At 44.8% G+C, this 12912-nt stretch overlaps 1 protein-coding gene across 1 annotated transcript in view; it reads left to right on the top strand.

Annotated features, from left to right (window-relative positions):
• Positions 1-12912, top strand: part of PIP4K2A (phosphatidylinositol-5-phosphate 4-kinase type 2 alpha) — a 178019-nt gene that overhangs the window by 100616 nt on the left and 64491 nt on the right. Inside the window, exons 2-3 of the mRNA XM_060006209.1 lie at positions 4464-4561; positions 5793-5889. Coding sequence (XP_059862192.1) covers positions 4464-4561; positions 5793-5889 — 195 coding nt within the window. The remainder of the gene's footprint in view (positions 1-4463; positions 4562-5792; positions 5890-12912) is intronic.

Below are 12912 nucleotides of genomic sequence, written 5' to 3'. Positions count from 1 at the left end.
TATTATTTATTTTTGGCTGTGTTGGGTCTTCGTTGCTGTGCACAGGCTTTCTCTAGTTGCAGCGAGCGGGGGCTACTCTCTGTTGCGGTGTGCGGGCCTCTCACTGCAGTGGCTTCTCTTGTTGTGGAGCATGGGCTCTAGGTGCGCAGGCTTTAGTAGTTGTGGCACATGGGCTCAGTAGTTGTGGCTCACGGGCTCTAGAGTGCAAGCTCAGTAATTGTGGTGAACGGGCTGAGTTGCTCCACGGCATGTGGGATCTTCCCGGACCAGGGCTTGAACCTGTGTCCCCTGCACTGGCAGGTGGATTCTTAACCACTGCGCCACTAGGGAAGCCCCACGTTTCTTTTTTTTTTAATTGAGTTTTGTTTTCTTATTCTGTTTTTCCCCTTCTACTAGTTTGGAAGTTATCTACTGTGTTTCTTATTCTTTTAATGTTTGCCCTTGAATTTGTAGCATAATACTTAAAGTCTGCAGTTAATATCTTACCTCTCCTCCTGAACAATACCATGAGCATTATAACCGTGGCCATCTACTTTCCAACTCATACTCTGTTGCTATTCAGTGTGTATTTCTGTCCTTTTTAATCTCATAAATTTGGCATTATTACTTTATATAGATGATGTTTACTTACATTTGTCCTCATATTTACCAGTTTATTTACTTACTAATTCTTTTTGTTATCTCAGACCTTCCACCCACAATGTTTACCTTCTTTCTGAAGTATATCTTTAATAGAGTCTAAATAATGTGCTTCTAAAGCTTGTAAGTTCCTCTAGGGAGGTGTGTTGTAGATAAGTTCTCAGTTAAAAGCCTTTATTTTGCTCTCATTTTTTTGAAACATAGTTTTTTTAAAAATTTTTATTGGAATATAGTTGATTTACAATGTTATGTTTCAGGTGTACAGCAAAGTGAATCTGTTATACATATACATACACCTACTCTTTTTAAGATTCTTTCCCCATATAGGCCATTACAGAGTACTGAGTAGAGTTCCCTGTGCTATACAGTAGGTCCTTATTAGTTATCTAATTTTTGTTTGTTTGTTTGTTTGTTTTTGCGGTATGCGGGCTTCTCACTGTTGTGGCCTCTCCCGTTGCGGAGCACAGGCTCCGGACGCGCAGGCTCAGCGGCCATGGCTCACGGGCCCAGCCACTCCGCGGCAGGTGGGATCTTCCCAGACCGGGGCACGAACCCGCGTCCCCTGCATCGGCAGGCGGACTCTCAACCACTGCGCCACCAGGGAAGCCCCTAGTTATCTATTTTATATATAGTAGTGTGTATATGTCAATCCCAATCTTCCAGTATACTGAAAGATAGTTTTAATGGGTTTGTCCCACATGTGTTTTTTTCCAATATCCTGAAGCAGTAAGTCAGTTCTGACACTGTCTTCCTGGAGATCGAATCAGACCCCACAGGTTATTAGCCCAGTCCCACAAGACTGCCCCTTCCGCGACTTCAGTTACCACTCACAAGTCCAAGTTGTTACGTGTGCTTCTGAGCAACTGGCTGCAAATCAGAGGTTCCCACAGTCCCCTCCTCCAGTTCCATTATTTTGCTAAGCGGCTCACAGAACTCTGAAAAACATTTATATATGTTTACCAGTTTATTATTATTATATGTTTAAACATTTGTTTAAACATTTTATATGTTTAAACATTTATATATGTTTACCAGTTTATTATTTATATATGTTTACCAGTTTATTATTATTAGTATCAAATAAACTAATAACTTTAAGACAAAAGCATTACTAAGGATAAAGAAGGTCTGTGCACAATGATAAAAGGTTCAATTAGCCAGGAAGATAGGATTCATATTTTATAAGCACCTAATTAGCCTGAAAGTACAGAGCAAAAATTGTTAGGACCTCAGGGAAAACGGGCGATCCATCATTATAGAGGAACATTTGAATGTGCTTTTATTGACAGTTTAAACAGACACAAAATTAAGAAAGATACAGATTTTTAAACAACATAAACATAAAGGATACCGATGCAGAGGTACATAGGTCCCGAGTACAGGAGCTTCTGTCCCCATGGAACTGGGGTGCACCACCCTCCTGGCGTATGGATGTGTTCACCAACCCAGAAGCTCTCCAACTCTTATTGTTCAAAAGTTTACACAGAACTTCATCTCCAGCATCTCCCCTTCCCCTTCCCTGAGGTCAGTGGGTAGGGCTGAAAGTTCCAACCATCCAGTCACTTGGTCTTTCTGGTGACCAGCCCCCTCCTGAGGCCATCTAGGGGTCTGAACCTAAGTCACCTCATTAGCATGAATTCAGGTATGCCCCGAAAGGGCTTCTGGTGAACGACAGAAGATACTCCCGTCACTTAGGAAGTTGCAAGGGTTTTAGGAGATTTGTGCCAGAAACCCAGACAGTGATCAAAATATATTTCTTCTTATACCACAGTATACAATTTTATGTTGACAGTAATCTTCCACTCTGAGGATATCCTTCTACTGTCTGTGGGCGTCCAGTTTTGCTGTTGGGAAGTGAGCTGTCAGTCTGATAGTCATCTCTTTGTTGCGTTGTGTCTTTTCTCCCTGGCCACTTTTCTTCTCTCGGCTTTTGGTGTCCTTTAGTCTAGCTGCAGTGTCTCTAGGTGTGGGTTTCTTCTGTGTACATTGGGTATTATGCGTGTACAGATTTATAAAGTCATGAAAAATTCTCAACCATCACATCTTCAGGTATTATCTCTTCCCCATATTCTGTATTGCTCTCTTCCTCTAAGATTCCATTTAAACCCACTCCACTCCCCGTCTTAACCATCCTCTCATATATTACGTTTCCATTCTTTCTGTCTGTGGTCTTCTAGGTAGTTTTCTCAGATCTACCCTCTGGTATACCAGTTATCCAATCTGCTGCGTAAATACTAGGTCAGAGGCTTTTGGTTTTGTTTTCAAGTCAACAGTTACAGTTTCCATTTTGTAAAATTTTTATTTGATTCTTTTTCAAGTCTGACTGGTCATTTTGAAAGTCTCATAGTTTACTCATTTTTGCTAGTCCATCTCTTACTCTCTTCATACGTTTTATTCATAGTTTTTATCTTCTGTTCTGTATCTGATTGTCCTACCAGCTGAAGCCTTGAAAATAACATCAGTCTTTGTTGCTGTTGACTCCACTCTTGTTGTCTTTGTGAACTCCTATTTGGTTGAACTTAATCTGTGGGAATCCTGGAGGTCTGTGTTAAGGGTGTTTTCTTCCAGGCACCCTTTACATTTACTTCCACTGGGTTTTGGGACCACTTTCACTTCCTTCAGGGGTCCTAGTTTAATGTTGAAGTCTTGGGTTGAGCTCCGCAGTTACGCTTTGACCCAAAGTGTGAAATTGGCATCTATCTTCAGAGAAACCCCTCCTTTCACGCTTACCTGATGGTCACCACATGCCCTATGGACGATTAAACTCACTTTAGGGGAAGGAAGGTCTTGAAAATTTCCTTCTGCTTTCTGTGAACCCAGCAGTGGGTTAACAACTCTGCTCCATCAAGAAACTCATTCTGTTTGTTTTTGTAACTGAGAACCCTTCCAAGTATCTCACATTTACTGGAAGTATAAACCTTTAAAGTGGTTTTTATTACTAGCAACCAGGGAGTTATCACTTGGGAACTAAATGCAAAAATAATTAACCAAGAGAAGGTTCAACTTTTTCAAAGTCAGGTGTCAAAAGCTGTCCCTGTCCCTGCCATTCACTGGAATGTAAACCGAAATGGATTTAACCTTTTGTTCTCTGTAACCACATAAAGATGTGTCTTTGTCTTGACCCCTGGCCAACCCATCTCCCTCTCATCCAGTTGAAGGGCCACATGCTTCCTTCTTTTCCTTCATGAAGGTTCCTGTTCTGGTAAATTCATGCCCTATCCCAATACTTATTTTTAAATTAGTTCCCACAAGAAAGGTAAAGACCACATGAATGGCAGTGTTCCTTTTTAGTACCCCGAAGTGTGAAGAAATAGTCTTATTGATTAATTCAACAAATATTTATATCAGAAATTAAAAAGCCCTCTTTCTCAGAGAATTTTTGTTTGTTTGTTTTTGTGTTTTTGGATTTTTTGTTTGAGAGAATATTTTCTTTACAGAGGGAAATTGACCTGGACATGGGATCAAAGGAGCTCTGGGTCAAGGCTCTGGAGGGGCAGTGGGAGGGTGGACGGGGAGAAGCAGGGACGGCTGGTCCTGAGGGTTCACCCTCCAGAACCCCTCCCTTGCCCCTGCCATCCAGGGGGCCAGCGGCAGACAGGGCTGAGCCGGGGAGTTGCAGCCGACGTGGGCTTGGGGGCAGTGGTGACGGCTGATGAAAAGAGTGGGGAAGGCGTCAGAAGAGACGATTTGGGGCAGGAACAGGGAGGAATGTGGGCCAGGAAGTACAAGCATCCAGGAGGTTTTCTTGGTAAATTACGTGTTTAAGTCAAGCACTTCCCACCTAGATACTTACAACCTGTGCCATTTATTTTATATTTTTCTAGATCAATGAACTGAGCCATGTTCAAATCCCTGTTATGTTGATGCCAGATGACTTCAAGGCCTATTCAAAGATAAAGGTGGACAATCACCTTTTTAACAAGTAAGTACAAGCACAGCCTTTTGTACAACTTACGTGGCTGCCAGGAGTGTGAATTCGAATTTGACTTTTTGTGAATTTCTATAATCACATTATTTTTCAATGGGTGAGAGTGAAGTTTTGCTGATAAAGTTTATCCTGTGATCAACATAACCATCTGTCATTTTCAGAGAAGCAACAGCAGGCCCTCTTGGGTAATATCTTTTTGCATACGGCATATTGTTCTCTGTGAATATCTTATATGTTAAAAGTGATGTTCTCATTACTATTTAAATGTTTGAAGCTGTACATTGCTTGGATTCTTTTTTTTTTTTTGGGGGGGGGCAGCTATGGACCTCAGCTCTCTTACACAAAACTCTCCTGATGATTCCTTTATGAACAGAAATGACTACTTCCTAAAACAATAAAGAATGAAGGTGTATTTTTATAAAACATAATTGGATGCCATGTTGGGCATTGAGACTATTTCTCCCTCTTTTGAATGTCATTTTAGACATCATTATGGACCACCTTCTGTGGCAGGCAGTCCATTGAGAGCCAGACATACACCGATGTATAAGAAACAGTCCTGCCCTCGGGGGTTCACAGTCAGGCGGGTGGTTGAAAATGGACACATATACAAATCACCATCACTTAGTGTGTGGAGTACCCCAGTGGGGGCACGGGGTGTGTGTGTGTGTGCCTGTGAACACAAAGGGGGAAGCAATTCTGAATGAGTGGGATGAGCCCCAGAGAAATCCCTCCCATGTGAAGATCAATTGTGAAATTCCTTAATGGGGCCATTGTTCTAATGTGAAGCTGATGTATTAATTATTCTCATAATGCCCTTTAAAGGTTGACCTTTTGAAGGGATCTTTTCTATGTGAATATAGAATGTGGTATGTATATAAAAGATAAAACAGGTCAATCTAGGAGTGAGAGTCAGTCTTGTTTTGTAAGATTTCATCAGCAGGCAACCCAGGACCAGTGTGGGAGCCCTGTTTGTGGCTCTCTGTGCTGCCCCTCCCGGCCTCGCCAAGCTCTTTGCTTTTCCTTCACCGTTTCCCCTGCGTGTCTGTCCCTTCTGTCCCCCAGATCCTACTGTGGGTTCTGGTTGGCCCCTTGAAACCCACCTGTGCCTTCTGTGGGTCGGGAACCCCAAGTGCTTCTTTGGCTGCAGGAGAGCATGATGGTGGCAGATTCAAGTCTGGTTCACTGTTTGTACGTCTGAACTTTATTCCACAACCTGTTTCAGAGAAAACATGCCGAGCCACTTCAAGTTTAAGGAATACTGCCCGATGGTTTTCCGTAACCTGCGGGAGAGGTTTGGAATCGATGATCAGGATTTCCAGGTGAGTTGCTTTCGTAACATTCGTTTCACATGGGTTTCATCGTGCCTTTTGCGCTGTAAAATGGGATTCACATTTTTGTCATGACAAGTAATTAGATAAGAGTAATTTTCATTTTGTATGAGAATTTTTCAGTGTTCTTTCTGAAATAAAGGGTTCTTTCAGTTAGGGACCACTATACAATATGATTTCAGTAGTCCGCAGAAGAAATTATTCTTTGGGAAGGGAGCAAGCCTGTGAGTTTTATATAATATTCTCACTTACAGATGAAAGTATTCTGCCCGCAGAGCTTCCTTTTGATTTTCTGCCCTCAAACGGGTTGGCAGCCCCTAGGGCTGTGTATGTGTGTTGAATTCACATTTCCTTTATTTGCAGAGGCCACTTAGGAATCTTAGAAATTTGTTTTCGTTCTTGCTGATTTGCCGAATTGGCCCACCCTGGCCCTCCCCGCGGTATTTTGTCAGAGACCCCCTTAGAACCCTGCAGTGCCCAGCGGTCTAGTGACTGCAGCACCGCTGTCACCACCAGGAGCCCGCCAGTCCCAGGGACACTTCTGTGCAGTACCGTCTCCTGCTCTTGGGACCCACCATATAAAGATGTGCCCTGTTGCTTTTCTCCCCATGTTTGCCCAGTTCTCAATTTCAGCTTTTAAAATCGCTGTCAGATCTGGTCATTTCTGGTCATTTCTCCTGAGAACGGACCAGGCATCAGTTACCTGATTTTCACAGAGCTGGCCAGATTCGTAGAAGCCAAGGATTTTTTTAAGAGCAGAAATCTAAGGCAGGAGATACAAGGGCTGCTTTCTGGTCTGTTATGGCAGGCCGTTTATTTTACTGTAAGAGTACTGACTTATTTTAAATGTGGTAAACACTTTCTCTCGTTTGCCCCAAACCAGAAATCCTTTTATCTTGCATTACGTGTCCTGTTGCTGCCCCGGGTGACCTTACAAGGTGAATACTGGCACAGCTCACCCTGTACTTTCCCTTAAAGAACAGGGCCCTAAGGCAAATCAAGCTTAGCCAGCATGCTTTCTTATAGATCTGTGGGCCTCCCTGCCCTGCCCCATTGTTGAAAGTTTCCAAGAATCTCTCACAGGCTCACTCAGGCATGAGAAGCCTTGAAGCTGCCATGTTTTGAAAAAGCAACGCTGGCCAGGCTGCCAGTGACGTTCCCTCCTCTGTGGACCTGGCCAAGGTTTCCACGGAGGTCCGGGCTCTGAGCAGAGGCTCGGGTGCGCCCCGGAGAGGGCTGAGGGGAAGTGGGCGGGGAGGGTGTGAGCGCTCGGTTTGCTTTTAAAAATTGCGATGGAGCCAGTGTTCAGGTGTGGGCTTCATGTGTAAGAGAGAAAGAACTTCGATCACACTTGGACTTGAATTTACTGCTGCAAAAGCCAAGTCACCTTTAAAGAATAAATTTTGGAATTGTAAAAAAGCCTCGTATAAAATAAAAAGGAATCATTCTACATTATGTAAGAACTGTTATTACATTTCAAGAGGCCTATGAAAATAGTATGCTTTGAAAAGAATGAACAGCTGATAACTTTGACATCCTAAGAAAATCTCCTCTGACTCTGCTGCTACATTCAAGTGTGTATCTTCCTTTGTGCCCCTCCTTTTTTTTTTTAATTTTAATTTTTAAAAATAAAATAGCGATACTGGCGTTTCACAGAAACTGACTTTCAGGGCCTGTGCTACAGGATCTTGTTAAATTCCTCAATTCATTACCACAGTGAAGTCCTTATATTTCTTCTGAGAACCAGCCCTGTTAAATGAGATCCAAATGGATCTATTAGATCCTTAGTTGCTGAAATACTAAGACAGGAACGGGGTTTCCCTCTCTTTTTCCCCCCTAAAAACAAAACCATGTAAGTTGATATTTAAGTAAGTGCAAATTGCTGATACAAACTTTGAAGGCAAATTAGGCGAGTGGAGGATGATTCACACGGAACTAATTGGCAAGTCTGTTAAGCTCTTAGCGTGAGAGATCAGTACAAGGGAGAACCGGTGTGAGTGTAATTAATCATTTGAACACCACTCCTTCCCTCAGCCATGCCTGGTGCTTTTGGCATTTAGATTGCTGCTTTCTCTTTGGCAACTGTATTTCTATTAAAAAATAAAAAAGTGGGTGTTTACAGTAACTTTAGTAAACCAGACATACACAGTCCCTCTGCACCCACAGATTCCACCAACTGTAGATCAAATTGCAGTTGGAATCTGCGGATGCGGAATCTGCGGATGCGGAATCTGCGGATACGGAATCTGCGGATGCGGAATCTGCGGATGCGGAATCTGCGGGTACGGAATCTGCGGATACGGAGGGCCGATTGTACTGGCCCCATTTCTATGTACCTTTCCCAATGTTTGTACCTCTTAAAATTTTTTCAGCTGGGGCAGGGCCCCTGACTTTAAACGGAAGATAAGATCGTACACATGGGGCTTAGCCCACCTTGTTGGCTACTTGGTTTGGAAAACGGAGGAAGTTGTGCCAACAGTGGCTCTGGCTTGGTGCGTCTGGGTGCCTGCGCGCCGCAAGCCAGGGAGGCGGAGTGCAGTGCGCTTGCGGGGGCTGGCGGGGCTGTGGTCTCGGCTCTTCGGCTCACCACTGCCCGGACACTTCATTCACTGTGGCCAGAACAGGTAACAGGTATCAGTTGACACCTAGTGCCAAACTGAACTCTCTTTCTCAATCTGATTTAAAAAGTGGGATCAATGACCCGGCGTCTCATCCTCTTTGGAGGCACTGGATGGCTCAAGGGGCCCAGGCCCCTCACTGTTCCCCTTGCCTTGCTCTGTTTAATTTTCAGAAGCGTTTGCTTATTGGACAAATGACTTTTAAATCTCTGTGGCGAAAAGGAGTTCCACCGTGCGGTTCATTTAGTATTCAAACCTTCATGTTATATCAAATGGATAAATGTTCGCCACCTGCCTTGCGTGTGTGAATGCAGTTTTGCTGCATCTGAAAAAAGTCAGTATCGATCCATCTGATCAAAGTAGAACATAGTAATTAGCCAACTTAATTGACCTCCGTCAGCCAACTTAAACTTCGTGAAAGGAACTGAGAAACATCCCTGCTGTCTCCGTAAACACTTGTGTCTTTCCTCTGGTTTTGATTTCTTGACAATGTCTTTTAAAAACAACTTCTTTTTCTTCCTGTTAAAGATAAATTCAAGCAACAGTTCTAGAATATTCATTATTAACAACAGTGTCACTGAACATACATATGTAAACCTGTGTGCGTATGTGTATGCATGTATGCTCAGTGCTTTCAGATTCAAAATGTTCTCCAACTTATTAGGGCTTTTTAAAATCACTTCACTGGTTTGTAATATGCACAGAGGTGAACTGTGTTCTGATCATTGTTGGGACAATGTGACTCCCCATGACGGTTCTTTTAAGATGTCTTTCAAGTTGAATGCTCCCCCAGAGGCCTCGCTGTTATGGTTGCTACAGTTCTGTTCTTCCATCTCCTCTGCCACTTTAAGCTCCGCTCCCCATAGGTGGATGATTTCACGCACGATTATCAACTCAATGTGTGTTTATTTGCACCTACTGTGTGTAAGGCTCTGTGATAGACATCATAGGGAATGCAGAAGAGAAGAAAGGATGAAGGAATTTTTTTTAACTATTACATGACAGATTCTGTATTAGATGCTAATGAGATTTACAGAAACCCAGGCATCTTGATTTTTAATGTTCTTCAAGAAAACCTGCATCCCTCTTTCCAGTCTCTCATAGTATCAGAACCTCTTATGACAGGCCTGGGAAGTCAACTAGAGGCTTCGGTTGAAGTTTCTGAGCTGCAGGAAGGATTGCCCACCAGAAACCAAAAAGTTATACAGGATGGCGATGATGCAGTTAAAGCTAAATACACCATATAATAGAAACTGAGCCCTCTGGTTCTTTGTGGAGGATAATACTAGGTTTGCTTTTCCCCTGCCGCATCTTCCGAATTAGAATCGCTCGTTATTCACATTGGATGCATTTTCTTCTTTGTATTGGTAACAGAGGATTCTAATTTTAAAATAATTAATTTTAAAAGCTAACGTTTTAGGGCTCCCTGGTGGCGCAGTGGTTGAGAGTCCGCCTGCCGATGCAGGGGACGCGGGTTTGTGCCCCGGTCTGGGAAGATCCCACATGCCGCGGAGCGGCTGGGCCCGTGAGCCATGGCCGCTGAGCCTGCCCGTCCGGAGCCTGTGCTCCGCAGCGGGAGAGGCCACAACGGTGAGAGGCCCACGTACCGCAAAAAAAAAAAAAAAGCTAACGTTTTAAACTTTTGATGTTCTTGTTTCAAGTTTAAAAATAAAATTCTCACGATGAATAGCGGACAGAAACTCCACCTGGGCTGGAAGCCAAAGGGCACCCCTCAGATCGGACGTCTCTCCTGACAGACTTTAGGGAAAACTCGCTCCCAGCCCATCAGCATCCTCAGATTTTTTTCACGTGCTTTTTCTGCTGTTTCTCAAGTGTTGAACCAATTACTGCCCCACCACAAACTGACCCCACCTGACAGCTCAGCCTTGCTGTTGGCCTGCGTTTTCCGTTCCTGAGCCCATGTTGGGTTAAGTCTCCTCGTTTTCAGCCGAGCGCTGACAATCATCCCTGCCAGGGAGCTCCTGTCCAGGGCAGATGCTGCCTGTTTGCTTATCAGGAGCCTCGGACACAGGCCTCTGGTATTTTAATCTGAGTCAAGTACCAACCTGATCTTTGTAAAGGCGATCTCACGGCGCTCAGTGACGTTCCTGCAACTTTTCCTCTTTCTCTGCTGGTCATTACCGTTCATATCTGTTTCCTTCTTTTCTGGTAAGTTGTTTCATGATTAATAAGTGTTCAATTGCACAGTGTTCTGCCCCCCTCTGCAGTGAAAGCCATTCCACGCCTGGGATCACAGCTCAGACTTTCTTTGAAATTCCCCAAGAGCATAACACAGGGCTTTAAACACAGTGGGCTTTTAATAAATCCTTGATGATGATGTTAGCACGTTGGTCTTTCCCTCCCTGATGAGGTCAGAGGACCATCTGCTCACTCAGATCCGTCAAACGCAAACCCAGGTCCAGGCTGTGGCTCCCGGCTCCTGGGCCGTGTGATTTGAGGCGTGTAATCGTAATCCTGAGTTGTCAGCAGGGCAGGTGTCAGGTCCAAGAAACAGGTAGCCCGAGTTGGGAGAAAGAACATTTTCCTGCGAGTTGAGAAGCTGGTTTGCGTCTTGGATCTTCAGTGACGGATACTGTGACTTAATCTGGTCGCTTAGCCCTGGTAGGTCTCAGTTTTCTCATCTGTGAAATGAGGGAGAAGGACTCCATGCTCTCTGAGGCCCTCCCAGCTGTCACATTTCTGAATCTGTTATTAAGTCACGGCCAGTAGGTCACTGACTGTCACTCAGGTTCCTGTACATGATACTGCCGTGTCTCCTTTGTAAGGAGCTGGCTTTTACACATTTGAGCATGGCAGAATTGATTGTACATGGCCTTCCTGTTGACTAAATGGAAAAACTTTCATACATTATTTTTAGCAGAAATACAAACTCATATCAAAATGGAAAAAAAAAAAAACCCAAATGTCTGTAAGACTATATGAGTAGTTCAAGGGTATTAAATGTTCAAAATGCTTGGGTATTGAAAAAATGGATAGGGGACCGTAATGGTTGATGTTGATAGATCGTGACATTTTATGAGAAGTATAGAAAAATTGGTGGCAAAGATGAGCTAATTAAATTGACATTTCCTCCACCCCCCTGGAGGCCCCAGTAATCCTGGACCTCCCACTGTGGAAATAAACATCTTCAATGCAGACTTTTAGAGGCTTGGAGGCGAGCACCATTAATCCCTTTCTTTGGGGAAAGGAGAATAAATTTCCAATTATAAATGTAGGAAGGCCATTCAAGAGTGAGTTTCATCTCTCATTATCTTCCTTTATTTCTCATTGAAGGCTGACATGGCACTAGAGATTCAAACACAGCTCTTGAGGTTTGAGATGTGGTGTTGTAATGCTACCCACCGGGGTTCTTGGACTCCTTAATCAACAGAAATTGATAAGAGGCCAGACGAGAAATTCAGGCAAGGCCTTACTGGGACTCATACTGCAGCACTAGGGAGCGAAAGCACGTAACAGGTGCCCATCCTCGCTCACTGAGTGGGCAAGCTGGTCCTTTAAACGGGGTAAGGGTGGGGGTGGGATGGAGGGGGGCTTAGGGTGGTCAGCCCCTCCCCCAGGTGGTGCTGGGCGCAGGGATCGTGTGCAGGACCCTGCTTTTTCTCCCGACACCTCAGAAGTGGCAGTTGTGTTTTTGGTCTTTTTGTATCTTGTTCACAATCTGCCCCGACTGCATGTAGTTGTTTTTAGTCCCTTACAGTTTCCTTGTATCTCTTGCTGGAGGAGATGCTTGTCCAGGTGCAAGCAGTGCAGCGGAGGGTCCCAGGTCCCAGCCTGTCTCTGTAGATCTGTGATGTACTTGGCTGTGGAAAACAGGAGTGGTGGACAGTGAGCTTACTTATCCAGAGGCAAGATCGTCCAGCAAAATGGACTAAATCATCCTGTTCTTACGTGCCCTGCATCTACTAGCTTTGCCCTAGCACTTTAATTTTTTTTTTTTCTTGCGGTACGCGGACCTCTCACCGGTGCGGCCTCTCCTGTTGCGGAGCACAGGCTCCGGACGCGCAGGCTCAGCGGCCGTGGCTCACGGGCCCAGCCGCTCCGCGGCATGTGGGATCCTCCCGGACCGGGGCACGAACCCGTGTCCCCTGCATCGGCAGGCGGACTCTCAACCACTGCGCCACCAGGGAAGCCCTAGAACTTTAATTTTTGTCCAGCGGTTTATGGTATCCCCAGCTCCCCAGCAAGCCCGGCAGCATCCTCAGAAGCAGCGTGGGCTGGCTGTCACGGGTCCACCACACTGGACTGAACAGGGAGCACCCATGATGTCGCCTCGCTCGCCCAGACACGGCCCAGGGTCTACAGCCGGACCCCTCGGGGTGCGTGTGCTCCGGGGACTCGGGGGAAGAATGTTTGGACCAATCACAGCCGCCTGTGT

This window comes from Delphinus delphis, chromosome 2, assembly GCF_949987515.2.
Source record: "Delphinus delphis chromosome 2, mDelDel1.2, whole genome shotgun sequence".
Classification (NCBI taxonomy): domain Eukaryota; kingdom Metazoa; phylum Chordata; class Mammalia; order Artiodactyla; family Delphinidae; genus Delphinus; species Delphinus delphis.
The sequence above is the reverse complement of the archived record's forward strand: the minus strand, read 5'-3'. Positions and strand labels throughout refer to the sequence as shown.